At 36.2% G+C, this 23,569-nt stretch overlaps 1 protein-coding gene across 1 annotated transcript in view; it reads right to left on the bottom strand.

Annotated features, from left to right (window-relative positions):
• Nucleotides 1–7,640: 7,640 nt before the first annotated feature.
• Nucleotides 7,641–23,569, bottom strand: part of ADAM5 (Disintegrin and metalloproteinase domain-containing protein 5) — a 136,929-nt gene continuing 121,000 nt past the window's right edge. The window contains 3 exon segments of the mRNA NM_001283728.1: nucleotides 7,641–7,798; nucleotides 16,430–16,480; nucleotides 17,798–17,960. Of these exon segments, the coding sequence (NP_001270657.1) occupies nucleotides 7,786–7,798; nucleotides 16,430–16,480; nucleotides 17,798–17,960 (227 nt within the window). The 3' untranslated portion in view covers nucleotides 7,641–7,785.

Below are 23,569 nucleotides of genomic sequence, written 5' to 3'. Positions count from 1 at the left end.
CTTTCATCTTCTGCCATGCTTCTGAGGCCTTCCCAGCCATATGGAACTGTAAGTCCAGTTAAACCTCTTTTTCTTCCCAGTCTCAGGTATGTCTTTATCAACAGTGTGTAAATGGACTAATACAGTAAATTGGTATCAGGAGTGGGGTGTTGCTGAAAAGATACCTGAAAATCTGGAAGCAGCTTTAGAACTGAGTAACAGGCAGAGGTTGGAACACTTTGGAAAGCTCAGAAGAAGATAGGAAAATGTGGGAAAGTTTGGAACCTCCTAGAGACTTGTTGAATGACTTGAAAAAAATGCTGATAGTGATATGGACAATAAGGTCCAGGTTGAGGTGATCTCGGATGGCGATGAGAAACTTGTTGGGAACTGGAGCAAAGATGACTTTTGTTATGTTTTAGCAAAGAGACTGGTAGCACTTTTTCCCTACCCTTGAGATTTGTGGAACTTTGAACTTGAGAGAGATGATTTGGGATATCTAGTGGAAGAAATTTCTAAGCAGCAAAGTATTCTAAAGATGACTTGACTCTTGTTAAAAGCGTTCTGTTTTAAAAAGGAAATAACATAAAAGTTCAGAAAATTTGCAGCCTGACAATGCAGTAGAAAAGAAAAACTCATTTTTTGAAGAGAAATTCAAGCCGACTGCAGAAATTTGCTTTAGCAAGAAGCCTAATGTTAATTCCCAAGCCATGATAAAAATGTCTCCAGGCCATGTCGGAGACCTTCACAGCAGCCCCTCCCATCACAGGCCCAGAGGCCCAGGAAGAAAAAGTGGTTTCATGGGCTGCACCCAGAGTCACTGTGCTGTGTGCAGCCTAGGGAGTTGGTGCCCTGTGTCCCAGCTCCTCTAGCTGTGGCTGAAAGGGACCAACATAGAGCTCGGGCTGTGGCTTCAGAGGGTGGAAGCACCAAGTATTGGCAGCTTCCATGTGGTGTTGAGCCTGTGGATGCACAGAAGTAAATAATTGAGGTTTGGGAACCTCCACTTAGATTTCAGAAGACATAGGGAGACACATGGATGCCCAGGAAAAAGTTTGCTGCAGGGCTGGGGAACCTCTGCTAGGACAGTGTGGAAGGGAAATGTGGGGTCAGAGCCCGTACACAGAGGCCCTACTGGGGCACTGCCTAGTGGCGCTATGAGAAGAGGTCCACCATTCTCCAGACCCCAGAATGGTAGATCCACCAACAGCTTGTTCTGTGCACCTGGAAAAGCCACAGGCACTCAATGCCAGCCCATGAAAGTAGCCAGGAGGGAGGCTATACCCTGCAAAGCCACAAGGGTGGAGCTGCCCAAGACCATGGGAGCCCACCTCTTGCAACAGTGTGACCTGGATGTGAGACCTGGGGTCAAACAGATCATTTTGGAGCTCTAAAATTTGACTGCCCTGCTGGATTTTGAAATTACATGGGCCCTGTAACCCCATTGTTTTGGCCAATTTTTCTCATTTGGAATGGCTGTATTTACCCAATGCCTGTACCCCCATTGTATCTAGGAAGTAACTGGCTTGCCTTTGATTTTACAGGCTCATAGGCAGAAGGGACTGGCCTTGTCTCAAATGAGACTTTGAACTGTGGACTTTTGAATTAATGCTGTAATGAGTTAAGACTTTGGGGGATTATTGGGAAGGCATGATTGGTTTTGAAATGTGGGGATATGAGATTTGGGAGGGGCCAGGGGTGGAATGATATGGTTTGGCTGTGTCCCCACTCAAATCTCAACTTGAATTGTATCACCCAGAGTTCCCACATGTTGTGGGAGGGACCCAGGGAAAGGTAATTGAATCCTGGAGGCTGATCTTTCCCGTGCTATTCTCATGATAGTGAATAAGTCTCCCAAGATCTGATGGGTTTATCAGGGGTTTCTACTTTTGTTTCTTCCTCATTTTCTCTTGCTGCCACCATGTAAGAAGTGCCTTTTGCCTCCTGCCATAATTCTGAAGCCTCCCCAGCCATGTGGAACTGTAAGTCCAATTAAAACTCTTTTTATTCCCAGTCTTGGGTATGTCTTTATCAGCAACATGAAAATGGACTAATACAGTATCCTCACCTCAAACCTCTAGTAACTACCATTCTATGCTTAACTTCTATGAAATCAACTTTGTTGATCCCATGTAAGTTGAGATCATTTGTGTCTCTTCAATTAACATAATGCCCTTCAGCTTCATCCAAGTTGCTGCAAATGACAGAATTTCATTGTTTAATATGGCTGAAGAATATTTTGTTTTGTATATATATCACATTTTTAAATACATTAATCAGTAGATAGGCTTTTATGTTGATTTCATATCTTGGCTATTGTTAACAATGCTACAATAAACAAGGGATGGCATATATCTCTTCAACATATAGTTTCATTTCCTTTGGATATATACCTAATAATGGGATTTCAGGCTCACATGGTAGTTCCAAAAACTAACATGTGAGTTTTTAGCCCCTTACTGTTTTCCATAATGGCTGTACTAATTTACATTCCCATTAACAGTGCAAAAGAGCTCCCCTTTCTCTACACCCTCATCAACATTCATTATTTTTTGTATTTTTTATCATAGCCATGAAGCCAATCCAAGAGTCCCATGGACAGTTTTGTTTTTGTTTGTTTTTGATAAACATAGAAATTGACCCTTCTGGTGTTAAAGCTTAAAACTTACATTCATTTTATCTGAGTTCCTTCCTCAGGAAAGGACTCCCAGGTCTCTCAGAAAGTATTTAAAAACTGAAACTCACCAGATCATCACATCCAGACAATAATTCATTGTCTCATTTGTCATGATTGCTTCTTTTATTTATTTGAGTTTTTTTGTTTTATTTTGTTTTTGTTTTGTTTTGTTTTGTTTTGTTTTTCAGAGGAGTCTCTATCACCCAGGCTGGAGTGCAGTGGCACAATCTCAGCTCACTGCAACCTCCCCCTCCTGGGTTCAAGTGATTCTCCTGCCTGAATCTCCTGAGTAGCTGGGACTACAGGCACCCACCACCAATCCTGGCTAAGTTTAGTATCTTTAGTAAGATGGGGTTTTTCCGTGATGGTCAGGCTGGTCTTCAACTCTTGACCTCAGGTGATTCACCCACCTTGGCCTCCCAAATTGCTGGGATTACAAGCATGAGCCACCACACCCAGCCCATGATTGCTTCTTTACCCCTCCTGAGTTCCTGTTTTCCCACATCTAGTTACATATTTCTTCCCTGCTATATAAATCTCCAATTTGGTCAGGGAGATGAATTTGGACTGATTCTTGGCTGCAGCACCCGATTAAAGCATCTTCCCTGGCAATACTCATTGTCTCAGTCATTGGCTTTCTGTGCAGTGAGCAGCAGAACCAAGACCAAACCCCTGGTGTTTTGATAAGAGCCATTCTAAGGTGAAATAGTATTTCATTATGACTTCGAATTGAATTTTGCTGACAATTAGTGATGTTGACCATTTTTTCATGTATATCTTGGCCATTTTATTTTTATATTTAATTCTTGTGGATACATAGTAGGTGTAGATATTTATGAAATACATGAGATATTTTGATACAACTATGCAATGAGTAATAATCACATCATGCAGAATGAGGTATCTATTCCCTCAATTTTTCCTTTGTGTTACAAAGAATCCAATTGTACTTTTAGTTATTTAAAAATGTACAAGTATATTATTATAGTCACCTTGTTGTGCTAGCAATTAGTAGGTCTTATTCATTCTTTCTATGAATGAATAAAATTCTATGAATGAATAAGAATATCTCCCTTCTAAAACCCTCACCCTCATTGCCACTACCATTCCGAGCCTCTGGTAACCATCCTTCTACTCCCTATCTCCATGAGTTCAATTGTTTTGATATTTAGATACCACAAATAAGTGACAATATTTGATGTCTGCCTTTCTGTGCCTGGCTTATTTCACTTAACTGAATGATTAGCAGTTCGACCTCCTTGCAAATGACAGAATCTCATTCTTTTTATGGCTGAAAGTACTCCATTCTGTATGTGTACCACATTTTCTGTATCCATTAATCTGTTGATAGATGCTTAGGTTGTTTCCAATTTTTGGCTATTGTGAACAGTGCTGCAACAAACATAGGAGTGCATATATCTCTTCAACATTCTCAACTTTTTCTTTTCCTTTTCCTTTTTTTTTTTTTTTTTTTTTTTAGACACAGTTTCACTCTTGTTGCCCAGGCTGAAGTGCAGTGGTGCAATCTTGGCTTAGTGCAACCTCCGCCTCCCAGGTTCAAGCAATTCTCCTGCCTCAGCCCCCCAAGTAGCTGGGATTATAGGTGCCCACTACCACGCCTGGCTAATTTTTGTATTTTTAGTAGAGACAGGGTTTCACCATGTTGGCCAGGCCGGTCTCGAACTCCTGACTTCCAACTGCTTCAGCCTCCCAAAGTGCTGGGATTACAGGCATAAGCCACAGTGCCTGGCCTGATTTTCTTTCTTTTGGGTATATGTTCAGCAGTGGGACTGCTAGATCATATGATACCCCAAGTTTTAGATTTTGAGGAACCTCCAAACTGTTCTCCATAGTGGTTGTACTAATTTATGTTCCCACTAATAGTGTACAAGGGTTTTTTTTTTTCTCCACTTTCTCACCAGCATGTATTATTCCTTATCTTTTTGATATAAGCTATTTTAACTGGGGCGAGATGATATATCATGGTAATTTCTATTCATTTTTATGACAATTGATTATGTTGAGCACCTTGTCATATGCCTATGTATCTCTTGGCCATACTTCTTCTTTTGAGAAATGTTTATTCAAGTCTTTTGCCCATTTTAAAATTGGATTATTTGTTTTGTTTTGCTACTGAGTTGTTTCAGTTCCTTATATACTCTGGGTATTAATCCCTTGTCAGATGCATATTTTGCAAATACTTTTTCTTAATCTATAGGTTGTCTTTTCACACTGTTGATTTCCTTTGCTATGCAGAAGCATTTTAGTTTGATGTAATCCCATTTGTCTATTTTTGCTTTTATTGCCTGTTCTTCTGAGGTCTTATTGAAAAAAATCCTTGCCCAGTCCAATTTTATAAAGTGTTTCCCCTATAGTCTTCTAGTAGTTTCATAGTTTGAGGTCTTAAATTTAAGTCTTTAATTTATTTTGAGTTAATTTTATGTATATGGTGAGAGATGCTGGCCTAGTTTTACTGTTCTATATGTGGATAGCCAGTTTTGCCAGCACCACTTACTGAGGAGAGTTGGGAGCAGGCCCCCCAAAATCTGGCCATAAATGGGCACCAGAACTGGCCATAAACAAAATCTCTGCAGCACTGTAACATGTTCATAATGGCTCTAACGCCCACACTGGAAGGTTGTGGGTTTACCAGAATGAGGGCAAGGAACACCTCACCCACCCAGGGCAGAAAATTGCTTAAAGGCATTCTTAAGCCACAAACAATAGCATGAGCAATCTGTACCTTAAGGACATGCTCCTGCTGCAGTTAACTAGCCCAACCCATTTCTTTAATTCGGCCCATCCCTTGATACTTTCAGTTAATCGAATATCTATAGAAACAATGCTAATGACTGGCTTGCTGTTTATAAATATGTGGGTAAATCTCTGTTTGGGGCTCTCAGCTCTGAAGGCTGTGAGACCCCTGATTTCCCACATCACACCTCTATATTTCTGTGTGTGTGTCTTTAATTCCTCTAGTGCCACTGGGTTAGGGTCTCCCCGACCAAGCTGGTCTCGGCAAAGGAGACAGTACTTCTCCCAATATGTGTTTTGCTACCTTTGATGAAAATTAGCTGGCCCTGAACATGGATTTATTTCTCTATTTGATTCCATTGTTCTATGTGACTTTTTTATGCCAGTGCCATGCTGTTTTCATTACTATATTTTGTAGCATATTTTGAAGTGGGTACTGTGATGCCTCCAGCTTTGTTCTTTTTGCAAGATTGCTTTGGCTACTAGAGTCTTTTCCGTTTCCATATGGATTTTAAGATTGTTTTTTCTATTTCTGGGAAGAATTTCACTAGTATTTTGATAGAGATTTCTGAAGAATCTGAAGATTGCTTTGGATAAATATGGACATTTTGACAATATTAATTCTTCTGATCTATAAACATGGAATTTTTTACTTGTGTTCTCTTCAGCTTCTTTTATCAATCTTTTATATTTTTCATGTAGAGTTCTTTCACCTTCTTGATTTATTCCTAGATATTTAAAATTTTGTAGCTATTGTAAATTAACTTGATTCTTGATTTCTTTTTCAGATAGTTCACTATTGGTATATAGAAATGCTACCGATTTTTGTATGTTAATTTTGCATTCTGCAACTTTACTATCTTGATTTATTTTTTCTAACTTTTTTTTTTTTTGGTGAAGTCTTCAGTATTTTCTAAATATATGATTATGTAATCTGCAAACAGGGATACTTTGACTTCTTCCTTTCCTATTTATATGCCTTTTATTTTCTTTCTCTTACCTAATTGCTCTGGCTAGTACTTCCAATAGTATGTTGAATTAAAGCAGTAGAAGTGGGAAACTTGCCTTCTTCCAGATCTTACAGGAAAAGCTTTCAGCTTTTCCCCATTCAGTATGATGTTAGCTGTGGTGTTTAATTTTTAACACATGGCCTTTATTGTCTTTAGTTATATTCTTTCTATACCCAATTTTTTTGAGACCAATTGGGTATTCATATTCAGAAAGAGTTGGAGATAGATTTGAGCAATGAGAGAAAAGTACCTTCAACAAGCTATTAAAAACAAAAACAGAAAAAAGGTGAACTATCCCCAGGAACAGTGATTTGCTAGCAACTATTATACAGCTATTTCTGTGATGTGAGGGAGAGGAAGTCCACAACGATAGGTTTATCAGTCTCCGCAAAGGCTAATTTCAAGCTACCATTTGATATTTCTGGAAGAGTTGGTAATACATGCAAGTCACACATTACCATAGTATAGTAGTTCAACCATAAAGATGCAATAGTCATAACCTAAAAAGCAAAGATAAATATAAAAAATAATGAATAAATGGTGTTATTTGAATGTTGGTTTTTAATGTATTTAGATTTAAGTAATATTTTTTATAATGGCTGTTTAACAACTGACTTGCAAATATTCTGAAACTTTAACTGGTGAGCTCTGGCGAGATGATATGAGCTGTCTCTAGCACACCACTGCCAAAGGAATGTGTGAAGAGAAGACATGATTCAGGTTCAATGGGGCCTGAACCATATATAATTTGATAAACTCTAAGAATACAAAGTTAGGTTCATGACTTTAAAGAGAATCTGTGCAACTAAGTTGTTCTTAAGTTTTTGCTTCCTTAGCTTTACGGTAAATCTACTTTAGGCAAACAAGTATTTTAACACACTAAAGTGGGTTTACAACTTTCAAAAATAAGCAGGAGTAAGAAGAGAGGAACTGAGCTCAGATATCATCTACATAAAAGTCACTGTAACCAGTCACAGACTAGCTAGAGGCTAGGAACTCTGAAAGAAAAGGGATAGGTCAGACTTGAGAGAGATTCTGGTCAACCTAAGAAGCAGAAGGGGAAACAGATACTCTGCTGTGCGGCTGACCGGCAGTCCCTCTTAGCTTTATTAGATGAAGGTCTTAGGCTCCTTTCACCTGATTCAGAGCATCTTATGGATCCAAATTTGACAAGGTAGAATTTGGACTGCAAATACAGAGAATTCAATGGACATAAGTCATGAGATTCAGGCCGGATGATTTATTTCACAGTTTAAAACCCTCCACAGTGAGAGAGAAATTGTGTTTTGTTCCTCCTTGGTTCGGGCCCGCTTCTGATGATGTATTTGTTACTCTCCTCTCTCCAAGTATTAGCATTCAAGGTTGTTAGAGACTGGTGCTGTAGGAGAAAACAAAACAAATAAAATGCCAGTGTTGGTCATTTTTCTTTCTTGTAGCTAACACATTTCTAACTCAAGTAATTTTAAAACTATGGGTGATTAAAAGCAAAAACATTAAAAAAATAAAAATTCCAGAAAAATATTACCTGTTACCTCAACTGACAATACTCTCAGTTTTATAATAGAAGTGACTTGTGAAAGTAGACTGGTTTTTTAAATCCATGTTTGGTAACTATTTAGGTCAATAAATAAAGTGCCTTGAAAACTCCATTCTAAACATATGCAATGATTTTATTTTAAAATTAAAAGGTGGTAATTCTAAGTACCTTTTTATTAGATAACACCAACATGTACAATACACACACATGCATGCATGCACATTGGTGTATGTATCTATATAATGAAATTTTTTAAGAATGATCATCCCTGGTGCTGGAGCTAATGAAGATTACTGTTTCATTCTTTTACTCTCATATATATTTTTAATCAATGTTTTTTATACATTACTACTATAATAATAATAAGAATGATTCACACACTCACATACACACATTATTTATTGAATAAGAGAAGAAAGTTATGGCAAAGTCAAGATTCGAGCATTCCAAGTTCTCTGGCTAGAAAATGGCTCTTAACACCATTAAAAGTTAAAATCATTCTTTAGAACTTCAAAAAATGAAACCGGTTAAATATAAAATCAATTCAAAATGTTTGTTGTAAACCTAAGTATAAAACTGAAAAAGACAAAATATTTTAGAACCAAAATAAACAATATTTAAAAGCAGAAATTTATTAACAGTAGGCTAGGTCTAAAATCTCAATTTACATAACAGAAAGATTAGTGAAGGGATTTTTTTAAAGGTAAAACATGCTAAGCTTCCTTCATACTAAAGGGAGTCTCAAAATGCCTCTAATTCCATATGTTCAAATTTTGTATTTTCTACTTCTATTTCTATATTCCTTATAGAAATAACTCATTACTAAGTAACATAGTGGAAAATTATAAAGAAAATTCAGTAAGGTAGTATAATAAAAGAAGTAAATTTAAGATATGCTAGGGCTCAGAAAGTATATCACTCACATATCCAAACTAGCTAATAAATGAATAAATTATGAAAGTTACAACTGGATACAAACGGAATGATAATTTAGTAATAGATATTTTAAAACAACAAAAGTCTTCATATTACACTATATTTATTCTCGATATCTTCTGGGGATTTATCTCAGGCAATAACTGGACAATTGCTCACAGATATATATCCATACCAGAATGTTTATTACAGGGCATTTGTAATAACTAAAAACTGGAAGTAGCACAAACATTCATAATTATAGACTTTTAAGATGTTAAATACAGTAAGACATTCTTCTTCAAAGGGTTAACTTGTTTAAGTTTCCTAGTCTTTCGTTTCCTGCTTTCAAGGCAAGACTCCCTTACTCTCTGTGTTCCCTTGCCCTGGGAAACAAACTTCCTCACAGTCTTTATCTATAGAGCCCACATTCCACATCTGCTACTCACTCTGTAAATCACCCCTCCCATCACAACGCTCCCTCCACCCCCGCTTGATCCCCTCCTCCCCCAACCCCGCCAAAACTGTTTTCTGCAAGTATAACCACATCCCTGCACTTCTCAAGTTAGCCAATCAGGTTCAGCTTAGATTCTGTGGTCCAACTCTAGCCAGTGGAGACTGGACACAGCAGTAGGAACCCAATGCATTAGGGATAAAGCTGCTGCTTTCCTTTGTTCGGTGTGCTCTCATGGTGACCAAACTAATGAACAGCACCTTTCTGCAGAAGTAAACTTTGCCTTGCTGAGAAATCAACTATTGGAGTGTTCACTTGTGACTTTCATTTGTTATTTCTAACATAAAATAAATGATTTTTTATTTTTAATTTGAATACTACATCCCACAAAATGATATGACTGCATTTTAATATATAAAAATTTGTCCACAATATTCTCAAAGTAAAAGAAGTATTTTTAATATTTTGCTTAGAAAAATATTTGAGAAGATGTACATATCAATTGTTGATGGAGATTTTATTTAGTTATTGTAATTATGAAAATATTTGTCTTAATTCATGTATCTACCAAAATTTCTTAGATATTTTAGTCAGAAAATATACTTTAAAAAAATAAGTAGGCCAGGAATGGGTGACTCACACTTGTAATGCCAACATTTTGTGAGCCCAAGACAAGAGGATCACTTGAGCTGAAGAGTTTGAGAACAGCCTGGACAACACAGGGATACCCTCATGTCTACAAAAAGTAATTCCCCAGGATTGATGATGTGTGCCTGTAGTCTCATCTACTCAGAAGGTTGAGATGGGAGGTCCACTTGAGCCCCAGAAGTTGAGGCTGCAGTGAATTATGATCATGCCACTGCACTCCAGCTTGGGTGATGAAGAGAAACTCCCTCTCTTAAAAAAATCAAGCAATCAATCAACAAACAAACAAACAGATTTATATTTTAATTCATGTTATTTAATACTAAGGTTTACCTGGATACCACATATTTTTCTTTCATATGAATATCAGAATCTTTTTCCTGATTATCCTTGGCCATGTCTCCAAAAACCTTTTGACTGAGTTTATGTTAAATAAATAGAGACCCACATATACATATATTACTGATATTGGGAAAGAAGGCAATAAGATGTAAAGTCAGGTTGTTTCCAGTGTTTTCATCAACCAGTTCTGCCATGAACATTCTTGTGCATGTCTCTTGATCCACACATGTGCACATTACTAATGGTACACACCAATGAGTGGAATCTTTTGGGTTATAAAATAGGCATTGGCAAAGCCTTAATAGATTTTACCAGTTTTCCAAATTGATTTTGCAAATTTACATTCCCTACAAGGGATATAAAAGCTCCAGTTGCTCCATATTCTCACTAATTGACATTGTAAGTTGTTACAATGATAGCCATCTAGCATGTATTTATTAGTATCATACTGTGTTTGTAATTTGAATTTCACATCTGATTATTGAGGTTCAGTCCTCTTACTGAACTGACACCCCCACTTCTACTACATACCCTCATACCTGGCCACCAGCTGCAGCTCAACTATGGTTTTCTGTGCTCTAGGTGGTTTCCTTTTGCATGCCACACAACTGACTACCAGATCTGACTCAAGAAAATGAATAAACTTCCCCTGCCATTCAGTAGGTTGCAACTACATCTTTTCCACTGAGGCAACTATATCTTTTCCACCTCAAGCATGGGAAGGATACCCACTTCTAAGTTAGTTCTTCCTTATGTACTCTCCACTAGGGTCTCATAAAGAGGATGTTTTCCCAATATCTTATAGTTACTCTTCTATTATAGGTAAATTAGTCTTTATACTTGCATCCCCTACTTAAATCACTGTATTGTTTCTATTCCCTAAATGAGCACAGACTGCTGTAATAGATTACATAAATATTCAGGTTTAGAAGATGCTAAACTCCTGAACAGTAGTGAAAAGTATGCTGTACCAGAATACCCTCATACCAGCACCACGTGAGAGTTTTAGTAGCTTGATATCCTTGCCAATCCTTGATGTTGTCCATTTTTTTAATTTTAGAAACTGTTGTAGTGGTTTAGGAAAATATCATTTTGATTTTAATTCATCTCTTAGTTAGAGTAATGGCATTAAGCACATTTTCATATTCTGTGCCCCTTTGATATCATCTTTTGTGAAGTGTTTCTTCAAATATTTTGGTCATTATATTCTCATCTTTTTTTTATCAATTTGTAGGAGTTCAGTATATATTCTGAATGTGAATCCTTCATTTGAAATACGTATTACAAAGATTTTTTCCACATTCACGGTTCCTTTTTCCCTTCTTAAGGGTATCTTTTGAATGGCAAAAGTTTTTATTTTTAAAAAGTTGTGCTATATATAGTAAGAACACAGCATGAGATCGACCATCTTACCACATTTCTAAGTGTACAATACAGATTTGTTAATTTTAGGGACAATGTTTTTCATGAAATCTCTAGAATATTTTCACCATGCATATTTGATACTTTAGCCCACTGACATGCAACTACCCATTTGGTCCACCCCGTAGTCCCTGGAAACCAGCATTCTGCTCTAATTTTGTGAGTTTGACTTTTTAGATACCTCAAATAGGTAGAATTATTTCAGTATTTGTCCTCAAGGTTCATCCATGTTTTACATATTACAGGATCTCCTTTTTAAGGCTGAATAATATTCCATTAGATACACACACACAGAGAGAGAGAGAGAGAGAGAGAGACAGAGAGAGAGAGAGAGAGGAGGAGAGAGATGTCACATTTATTTTTATCCACTTATTCATCGACAGACATTTAGGTTGTAGCCACACTTGAGAGTTGTGAATAGTGCTTCAGTGAACATTGGAATGCTAATATCCCTTTGGTTTCCTGATTTCAACTCTTTTCCATAAATTTCAAGAAGTAGAATTGCTGGATTATATGGTAATTGTATTTTTTATTTTTGATAACCCTCCATGTCATTTTCCATAATGGTTTCAACATTTTGCATTCCCACCAACAATATACACAACGATTCTAATTTCTCCACATCCTCCTCAACATTTCGCTATTGTTGATTTTTTTTTTTAAGATCCATCCTAACAGGTGTGAGGTGAATCTCATTGTGGTTTTGATTAGCATACATTTGATAGTTAACGAAATTGAGCATCTTTTCATATGCTTATTTGTCACTTGTATGTTTTCTTTGGAGAAATGTCTACTGAAGTCTTTAGCCCATTTTTTAAATTATTAGATATTTTGCTATAGAGTTGTAAGAGTCTTATATATGTTATTTGGCAAAATGTCTATTCAAGTCTTAAACTAACTTTTAATCAGGTTATTAGTTTTTTGCTATTGAGTTGAAAGAGTTCTTAATATATTTTGGGAATTAACCCCTTAACTGATCAACGGTTTGCAAATATTTTCTCCCATTCCATTGGATTTTCAGCATTTCCTTTGCTATGAAGAAGCTTTTGAGTTTAATGTTGCCCCATATGTCTTTTTTTCATTGGTTGTCTGTGCTTTTCATGTCATATCCATGAAATCATTGCCAAGACCAATGTAATGAAGATTTTTCTGTTTTCTTCTAAGCGTTTTATAATTCATATTTTACATTTAAGTCTTCAATCTATTTTGTGTTGGCCTTTGTGTATAAGATAATGGCCCAATTTCAATCTTTAGCATGAGGATATAAAGTATTCCCAACACTATTTGTTAAAAAGCCTATCTTTTGTGGTTCCATACGAATTTTTGGATTATTGTTCTATTTCTGTGAAGAATGTCATTGGTATTTTGATAGGGATTGCATTGAATCTCCAGATTGCTTTGGGTTTTATGGATATTTAAACAGTATTAATTCTTCCAATCCATGGGCTTGGGATATATTTCCACTTTTTTGTGTTCTCTTTAATTTCTTTGATAAGTGTTTTACTTTTATTTTTATTTATTTTTGAGATGGAGTCTCACTCTGTCACCCAAGCTGGAGTGTGGTGGCATGATCTTGGCCCACTGCAACCTCTGCCTCCCACACTCAAGTGATTCTCCTGCCTTGGCCTCCCGAGTAGCTGGGATTACAGGCTTGCATCACAGTGCATGGCTTTTTTTTTTTTTTTTTTTTTTTTTTTTTGGTATTTTAGTAGAGACAAGGTTTCTCCATGTTGCCCAGGGTGGTTTCGAACTTCTGAGCTCAGGCAGTCCACCCACCTTGGCCCCCCAAAGTGCTGGGATTACAGGCATGAGCCACCACAGCCAGTTAGTTAAGTGTTTTACAATTTTCATTGTAGCAATCTTTTGCTTTTATGATTAAATTTATTCCTAGGTATTTTTATAGCTGTTGTAAATAGGATTGCTTTCTTTATTTATAGGTTGTTCACTGTTGGCATATAGAAATGCTACTAATTTTTGTTTGATTTTGTATCCCCCGATGTCACCAATTACATTTATCACCTCTAACAGTTTTTTCCCCTTGGAGGAGTCTTTAGATTTTTCTAAATATGAGATCATATCATCTGCACATAAGAATTTGATTTCTGCCTTTCCAATTTGGACACCCTTGATATCTTTCTTTTGTCTAATCGCTCTGACTAGGACTTCCAGTACTATGATAAATAAAAGAAGCAAAATGGGCATTCTTGTGTTGTTCTACATCATAAAGGAAAGGCTTTCAATTTTTCTCCATTTAGAATGCTGCTGTCTATGAGTTTGATATACATGGCCTTTATTGTTTTGAGATATGTTCCTGCTAAACTACATTAAGAGTTTTTATTATAAAGTTATGTTGAGTGTTACCAAATGCTTTTTCAGCCTCTATTGAAATGACCATATGGATTTTGTCCTTGATTCTATTTATGTGATAGATCACATTTATTGATTTGCATTGCTGAACCATCCTTGCATCCCTATGATGAATCCTACTTGATCGTGATAAATAATCTTTTTAATGTGTTGTTGAATTCAGTTTGCTAGCATTGTGTTGAGGATTTTTGCATGTTCATCATGATGTCGGCCTGTAGGTTTTTGTTGTTATTGCTGTGTATTTGTATGGTTTTTGAGGGAAATGTTGGCCTTGTAGAATTATATTGGGAATATTCCCTCCTCAATGTTTCAGAATAGTTTGAGTAAAATTGGTACTAGTTCTTCTTTAAATATTTGGTAGAATACAATATTAAAGCTATCTAGTCCTGAACTGTTCTTGGATGGAAAACTTTTTATTGCAGCTACTATGTCATTATTCATTATGACTGTATGTGTCTAGGAATTTGTCCATTTCTTCTAGGTTTGCCAAATTATTGACACACATTTGGTCACAATATCTCTACTTGAATGCTGTCTTTAAATTACTAAAGTGTCAATTGCAATGTCTTTTTATCTGATTTGTGCTCATATAAATCATATCTTTCATTTAAGTATTCAATCCATTATTTTCTTTCTCTTGGTCAATGTAGCAAAAGAAGTGTTTATCTTTTCAAAAACAAACTTCTTGTTTCATGGACCTTTCTAATTCTCAATTTCATTTATTTCTGCTCTAGTTTTTATTATTTATTTTCTTCTACTAATTTGTGGTTTGGTTTGTCCTTGCTTTCTTTCTTGAATTGCACCATGAGGTTGCGTAACTGAAGTCTTTCTACTTTTTTGGTATCAGTATGTATAGGTATAAACTTTCCTTTCAGTACTGGTTTTGCTGCATTCCATAGACTTTGGTATGTTATGTTTCCATTTTTGTTTCCTTCAATTTTAAAAAATATTTCCTTCTTAATTTCTTTATTGACACACTGGTCTTTCAAGAGCATATTGTTTAATTTTCATGTATTTGTATAGTTTCCAAAGTTCCTCTTTTCATTGATTTCTAATTTCATTCCACTGTTTTTCAAAATGATACTTGATATTATTCCATCTTGTTTTGTGGCCTTACATATGATCTATGTGCCGATGAAATTAACATATATTCTGCACCAGTTACATAAAATATTCTGTAAATGTCAATTAGGGCCATTTGATCTAGTGTTGTTTAATTCCAATATTTCATTGATGATTTTCTGTATGGATGATCTGACCACTGCTGAAAGTGTGTTAAAAGGCCCCTACTACTATTGTATTGCAGTCTATCACTGTCTCTAGGTATTTATTCTAGTCTTCACAGTCTGGCTTTGTTTTTACTTGCTCTTCTTCAAAGGACTTTCCAAGAATTCAAAGAAGATTGAGTATTAAGTTACTTAAGTCTGTTGTCTCTACAGGCATTTCAGTGCTAGAGGGATCTCTAAGCCCAGATATGCTGTATCTCTTGCAGACTCCTAAATACACAACTCTGATGGACTTGGAGGGAAATAGGGAGAAATTCCTATGTTCACAGGCAAAGTCCCTTGCTCTGTTTTCTCTCTTTTCCTCAGGAAGAAGGAATCTGTCTGTGCAGTGGGCTGCCTGAAATTGGGAAAGGGGAGATATGAGCACTCCTGTGGCCATCACAGCTGGTACCCTGCTGTGTCACACCCGAAGCCTACAGCCTCCCAGATCAGCATAGTACTGGGGCTCACCTGGGGCTCATCTGAGGCCCAAAGCTGCCTCAACTCTGCCTCCTGTCAGGTCAGCAGTGGCATTAGATTCTCATAGCAGCATGAACTCTATTGTGACCTGCACGTGTGAGAGATCTAAGTTGCACACTCCTTATGGGAATCTAACTAATGATTGATGATGTGAGCTGAAACTATCCCCCTCCACTCCGCCCTATGGGAAAATTTTCTTCCACTAAACCCGTCCCTGATGCCAACAAGGTTGGTACTGCTAATTAGAGCATCAGTTATCTTTTTATATGCCAGTAAAATATCACTAAAACACAAATGCTCCTACCCAATGCTAAAGAAAAAAACAAACCCATGATTTACATGCTAATAGATGGTAGTTGCTAGTGTGAGTGCACAAAAATCTCTCCTTTCATAGGTCAAGAAGGAGAGGCTGAGATATCACAAAACCAAGTTTTATTATTTATTATTATAAAATAACCTATAGACAGAATTAAACAAATATATAAAAAAAAGTTTGATTTCAAACTAACCATTTTTAAGTGCTCATAAGCAATGATCAAAACTTACAATGCAAAATGATTCAACACATAGTTCTATACTCACCTTTCACTGAGGGATGACTTGCTGTTACTGCTGCTTTCTTGTGACACAGAGCTATAAAATTGATAAACTTTGTTTTAAAGTGAGGAAAATAGTAATTCTTGAATAATTAAATACCTGAATGAAAACTGTTCTTCAAAGAAACAGCGATTCAAATAAATGAATATCTCCTTTTAACAACTTAAACAGGTACTGTTTTCAATATTAGAACAAACGCCATCAGTTACCTCAGTCTGGTAATTGAGTCTTCTCATTCTCATTCTACATTTAATCAATAATTTATGTTTGTAAGCCCACATTTATATAGGCAGGTCCCCTTATTTTAGATATCCCTAATTTCTCAGTTCCAATAAGCCAAAACATAAAGTAGCACTCACAAATTTTAAATACTTTTTATATACAGCTCAATATATTTCTTTCTCTCTCTCAGAAAATATAAACATGTTTTATCTTTGCATCAGTTCTTGGAGGGTAAAACTAGATGTAAATATATCTGTGATGAAATATTGTAAATTATGACTAAGGGGCTCAATATGAAGTTTAAAATTTTGTGCAACTGGTTACAGATAGCATGATGATTTCACTCATTAAATTGATGTACTCAAAAGTTTAGATACATTGAAAAGCTATTATTATCCCCCATTCTGTAAAGTTATAGAGAATAATATTAAGTAAATAAAGATTAAATCACTTACTCACAGTATTACAGGGTTACATGCAAGATTTATAACTTAAAACAAGGTTTCCCAAAGCTAAGTGTAATTCTCTTCCTACATGGTGGTGCCTCCTGTCTCTTTAACCTGACATTATTAACTACACATGTAGTTTCTAATTAAGAAATGATTTTACAAATCAGCAATATCTATATTTAGAAAAACAAATATTGTCAAAATAGATTTATAGACACCTCTCTAGGTGTGCTAATAAAGATGTTCATCACTGGCCTGAGAATCTGTATCTAATAAATTTAGTTTTTGGAAGTTCCCTTGAAATGCAGTGTCATGTAATTCAAATGGAGCTCATAGGTGATATGACTCTATGGACAGGGTCGGTGAACTAAGAGGCTAAATAAACCTCCAAAATTCCCCTGGCAGCCATGTCTGCTCTTACCATGATACTCGTGGTAAACTGTGTGGTTTTAGTAATTTGTGAGATGAGAAACAATATCAAAACAAATAACAAAGGGCATCAAACCATTTTGTAAATGTCTCCCTGAGCCTCTCTTTATATTGCCTTACCTACAGCTGGAGATTATTCCTGATGAAACACAAATACATTTTTCTTGTCTTTCTAAATGTAATAAGAGTAAATATATGTACATATATTTTACATATATTTGTGTGTACATTATATATATATGTATATACATACCTCTCACTTTCAGTTTCCCCTCTATAACATAGCTCTCTCAATTTTTTCCGTTTTATTAAAATGGCAGTAGTAATAATAAGCACAGGTAGCGAAATGTAGAAAATGAGTTGAAACCGTTGTTTTTGAAAAGGGGCATGTCTTCCCTCCTCCATGTAACTTTTCTCTGGAATGAAAAATAGCAATTTTAAATTACATCAGAGATTTTATTATCCTAATGAAAAGGAGAAGATATCATTACCAACATCATGTCCAAACATTAAACATTTCTTTCATATATAAAAAATGAATATAATAAAAACAAAAACACTAAACTAAAGTATAAAGTGGGATGTTACTAGTGTTTTATTGATGATTTTTTAGTTCTCAGCCTTCCACCACATGATGAACTAATATCTTATTCATTCAGTTTCTCTGGAGAACCCTGACTAATACAGATTTTGGTACCAAGATATGAGGTGCTGCTCTAACAAATACCTAACACTATAGCTGTGGCTTTGGGACTGGGAAATGGGTAGAGGTTGGAATCATTTTAAGGTGCAAACTAAAAAAAGCCTAGAGTGCAATAAAGGACTGTTGATAGAAATATAGATATTAAAGGTGATTCTGGTGAGAGCACTGAGAGAAAAGAGAACGCCTACCTCTTCTTAGAGAATACGTACATAATCATGAACAGAATGTTGGGAGAAATACGAATATTAAAGGTGCTTCTAGTGAGGTCTTAGACAGAAGTAAAGCAACATGTTATTGGACAATGAAGGAAAAGCCATTCCTGTTTAAAAAAAAAAATGGCAAAGACTTGGCTAAATTGTGTTCTAAAGTTTTGTGAAAGATAGAGTTTGCAAGCTGACGTTGGATAACAGCTGAGGTGACCCCTAGGCAAAATGTTCAAGACATGGCCTGAGTCCTCCTGACTGCTTATGGTAAAATGAAAGAGAGGAGAGATGGATTAAAGAAGTAATTAAAATAATTGTTAACCAGAAATTCTCAGCCTATCCATATTTCCCAAAATCAGAAAACGTGTTCTGGAGAGAATACGAAGGATGGGGCTAGAAAATCATTTGATAAAGAGATTATGAATGTGAATAATGTATTTAATCAGCCATCTCAGCAGAAATCAGAAATCTAAGACAATACCAGCATAGATGGAATTATACTGGCAGAAACATTGCCAGTTGGAAATGAAGGAAAAAGAATGGGACAAAAGGGCTATTTGGCTATGAGCATGCTTTATCTTTCAAGAAAAGTAAAGAATAATTGCACCATTGACTCAAAGATTATCAGGGTGCCACAGACCAAAGGATCAAGGCTGCATTCTCTTTGGTTATAGAGGGTGGGGCCTCCTTTTTAATTTCAGTGGACCAGGTAGCCCTAGCCTAGTGCCTTATGGGTGGGACATTGTAAAGACAGTATGAACAGGGGAGCCTCCCAAGCCAAGGGAGTGGGGCTGCCACCTAGGACTGTGGAAGTAATGCACCACCTCAGTGGACCTGGAGGGAAGAACATTAAGCCAAATAGGATTTGGATAGGCTTTTAGTTTACATCTCAGTTCATATGGAAGATTAAAGATAAAGCAATTGAGGTATCTGGTGTGTAGTGTATGGCCAACTCTCACACCTAAGATACAATGGAACTTGCACTGCTAGGTTTTGGAATTGCTTGAAACTCATCACCCCTAATTTCTCCCTTTTGGAATGGGAATGTCTGTCCTATGTTTATTTCACCATTGTATTTTGGAAACAGGGCTGAGTGTGGTGGCTCTTGTCTGTAATCCCAGCACTTTGGGAGGCCAAGGCAGGCAGATCAGGAGGTCAGGAGATCAAGACCATCCTGGCTAACATGATGAAACCCCATTTCTACTGAAAATACAAAAAATTAGCCAGGCGTGGTGGTGGGCACCTGTAGTCCCAGCTACTCGGGAGGCTAAGGCAGGAGAATGGGATGAACCCAGGAGGCAGAGCTTGCAGTGAGTCAAGATTGCGCCACTGCACTCCATCCTGGGTGACAGAGTGAGACTCTGTCTCAAAAAAAATAAATAAATAAAATAAAATGTATTTTGGAAACACATAATCTGTCTGGTTTTACACATTCACAGTTGGGGAGAAATTTTGTCTCAAGATAAATCATATCTCAAATGTTACCCATTCCTGATTTAGATGCTATTCAGATGAGACTTTGTACTTAAAATTGATGCTGGAATGGCTTAAGGCTTTCGGGATTCTTGGGATGGGATGAATTTTTTTTGCACGTAAGAAGAACATGAATTTGAGTAACACGGAGTGGAATTTTATGGACTGAATTGTGTCCCCCTAAATACATATGTTTACATCCCAAAGTGATGATGTTTGGAGATGAGGACTTTGAGAAATAATTAGGGTTAAATGAGGTAATAAGTGTGGGGTCCTAATCTGATGGGATTGTTGTCTTCACAAAAAGTGGAGGAGAGACCAGAATGTACGTGCTCCCTCCCTCCCTCTGTCTTTCTGTTTCTCTCTCTTTCTCTCTCTCTATCTCTCTCTCCATTCACAGAACTATTGTTGAAAAGATGTGGCAAAATTACTATTAATTGCAGTTTACATCATTTCAAAAATGTTAATCCCCAAAAAAATAAATAGACTTCTCAATACAGTGATAATCCATTGATTAAACTTATGCACAAATATCAGTAGATTTTCTACATGTAACAAGTAATGCTGAAATACAATAATAGAAAATATCTCCCAATAACCAATTTTTAACAAAACTATACCCTTTTTAAAAATGATAAATTTCTGATCTATAAGATCCTATTATACCTATGCAGGGATGAAAGACACAAAAAGATACCACTTCACACCCATCAGCATGGCTACTATCAGAAAAAAAAAAAAAAAAAAAAAAAAAAAAAAAAAACCAGAAAATAACAAGTATTGACAAGGATGTGGAGAAATTGAAACAGAAAATAACTTGTACACTGCTAGTGGGAATGTAAAACAGTGTCGCTGCTGGAAAATAGTATGGTGGGTGATTCCTCAGAATACTTAGAAATATAATCACCATATGATACAGCAAGTTCACTTCTGGATGTATACACAAAATAATTGAAAACAGGGTCTTGAGATATTTGTAAGCCCATAGTCACAGAAACATTATACACAATAGCCCAAACATGGAAGAAACCCAAATATCCATTGACAAATGAATGGCTAAACAAAATGTGGCATATACATACAATAAAATGTTATTCACCCTTTAAAAGAAATGAAATTCTGACACACATTACAATATGTATGAACCTTAAGGACATCAGGCTTAGTGAAAAAAGCTAGGCTTTTTCAAAAAAGACAAACATGGCATGATTCATTCCATTTACATGAGTTACTGAAGTTGTCAAATTCAGAGACAGAAAGTAGAATAATAGTTTGCAGGGCCTGGGAAGAGGAGGAATGAGAGCTTATTGTTTAATTGATTTACAGTTTTGGCTTTGCAACTTGGAAAGAGCTCTGCAGAGGGATGATGTTGCACAACAATGGACTTAATGTCATGGAATTAAACACTTAAAAAGCATTCAGATGGTAAATTTTATGAGTATTGTACAACACTTGTGTGTGTGTGTGTTTGCATGCGTATGTTATAAAAGGTCAAATAAACGCATAGAATAGAAAGACAAAGGTGATGAAATAGTAATTCACAGAAAAATTATAAATTTCCTATCGCCGTCAAGTAACTGGGAAGCCCCATAGCATTAAAGAAATGTAAGTAGAATATAATTTTTTCTGGTCTATGAGCTTGTCAAAGATTAAAAGGGTTAATAATAACCTCTGAGGCCGGGCGCGGTGGCTCACGCCTGTAATCCCAGCACTTTGGGAGGCCGAGACGGGCGGATCACAAGGTCAGGAGATCGAGACCACGGTGAAACCCCGTCTCTACTAAAAATACAAAAAATTAGCCGGGCACGGTTGTGGGCGCCTGTAGTCCCAGCTACTCGGGAGGCTGAGGCAGGAGAATGGCGTGAACCCGGGAGGCGGAGCTTGCAGTGAGCCGAGATCGCGCCACTGCACTCCAGCCTGGGCTGGGCGACAGAGCGAGACTCCGTCTCAAAAAAAAAAAATAATAATAATAATAATAATAATAATAACCTCTGAAAATCAGGTATGTATATAGTATTATTAATGGTCATCTCTGGGGGTTAGGAGAAAATGAAAAACTATGGAAAGAAAAATCATAAAGTGAGATTAAAATATACTCTTTATAATTTTATATACTAAGTAGACAATTAGGCAAAAATATGTGTGAATTTAGACTCCAGCATATGCAAAAAGCAGATAGTCATACATACAAGCACATACATATTCAATTATGTACTTATGTTTATATGATTATATGCATAATGCTATAAAACAGATTATAAGTTCCTTGAAAATATTCATGAAATAGTAACAAAAGTCAACAATGTTTTTGGCTTATAATTAAGGCAATCTAATCCATAATTTGACACTTTTTCTGGGTCATATTATGGTAACACAAATCAGTGATATTAAAAGTAAGCAGAATGGGGATAATGAAATAAACCTGGACTCATTTAGATGACCTTTGCAACCCAAACTCTTTATGTCCTAAAATGCATTCAGGATCACAAGTGTTTCTCCCACACTGAGTCCAGGCTTTACTGGGGAAAGCCCAAGGCCTCCCTGACTGGATACAGGGCCCCCAAAGGGACTACATGGAGACAAAACATACAGCCAACTCGCATATCAGCTCAGGTCTTTCAGGGTAGACCTGTAAGCCCCAGAATGGAAGAGATGAAAGAAGAGCCCATGGCAAATGGCTAAAGGAAACTAGTTGGGTTAGAAGGTTTTCTCTGACTGCAGGCTCATGTGCTGCCATCTGGACTTCCATCTAGACTTAGAGTGGTTGGCCCAGGATATCAATCATACAGGTTTGCCTAGAACATATCCTAGTTGTAGTACTGAAAGTCTTACACACTAGTGAATCTGTCACTGGGATAGAAAAATTTCTGGTTGACAACTACTGTGGAAGGTTGCAGGGAAAAGAACAAAATATAAAATATTAATATAAAATGAAATACAAAAGATGAAAAAAATAGGCACTAAAAACAACACTGTTTTAGTGTCAAATGACTAACGCACCAACTATCCATCTTCTATAGTTGCTATTGCTGCTTTTTTTTCTTTTTCTCCCCATTACTGCTGATGTTGGCAACCACAATCTGTGTGTTCACTCTGACTAATGTAACTTAAATGTGCAATTCAAAGGTATCGAAAGCATCAGTGTTAACAGTCCATCTTTGACTTATACTACAGAATAACTGTTGTATCAAGATAGCACAGGTATAATTTTTCAAATTCAGAATATTGTAACTGTGTTTTCTAAGAACTTGGATTACAAAAATTAGAACAATTATAATACAAACACTAGAATGACCCAGATATCACAGATAAGGCGGCTAAATGACTGTATTATTATTATTATTATTATTATTATTATTAAATCAGAGTCTCGCTCTGTCACCTAGTCTGGAGTGCAGTGGCATGCCCTCGGCTCACTGCAACCTCTACCTCCCAAGTTCAAGCAATTAGCTAATTTATGTTCTTTCTTTTAAAGTCTTACATTTATGTAACTTCAGGATATATAATAATATAGGCTGAAAATTTTAAATAAAAAGAGAAATTTAAATAAAAATGAAAATAAAAATTTAAATTCCCAGTAAAGGATTTTTAAAGAGTTAAATTGCTATATATTTTTTCTTTTTTTTTTATTATTATTATACTTTAA

Source organism: Macaca fascicularis, chromosome 8 (assembly GCF_037993035.2).
Source record: "Macaca fascicularis isolate 582-1 chromosome 8, T2T-MFA8v1.1".
NCBI classification, from domain to species: Eukaryota; Metazoa; Chordata; class Mammalia; order Primates; family Cercopithecidae; genus Macaca; species Macaca fascicularis.
This window is presented reverse-complemented; position numbering and strand designations above follow the sequence as displayed.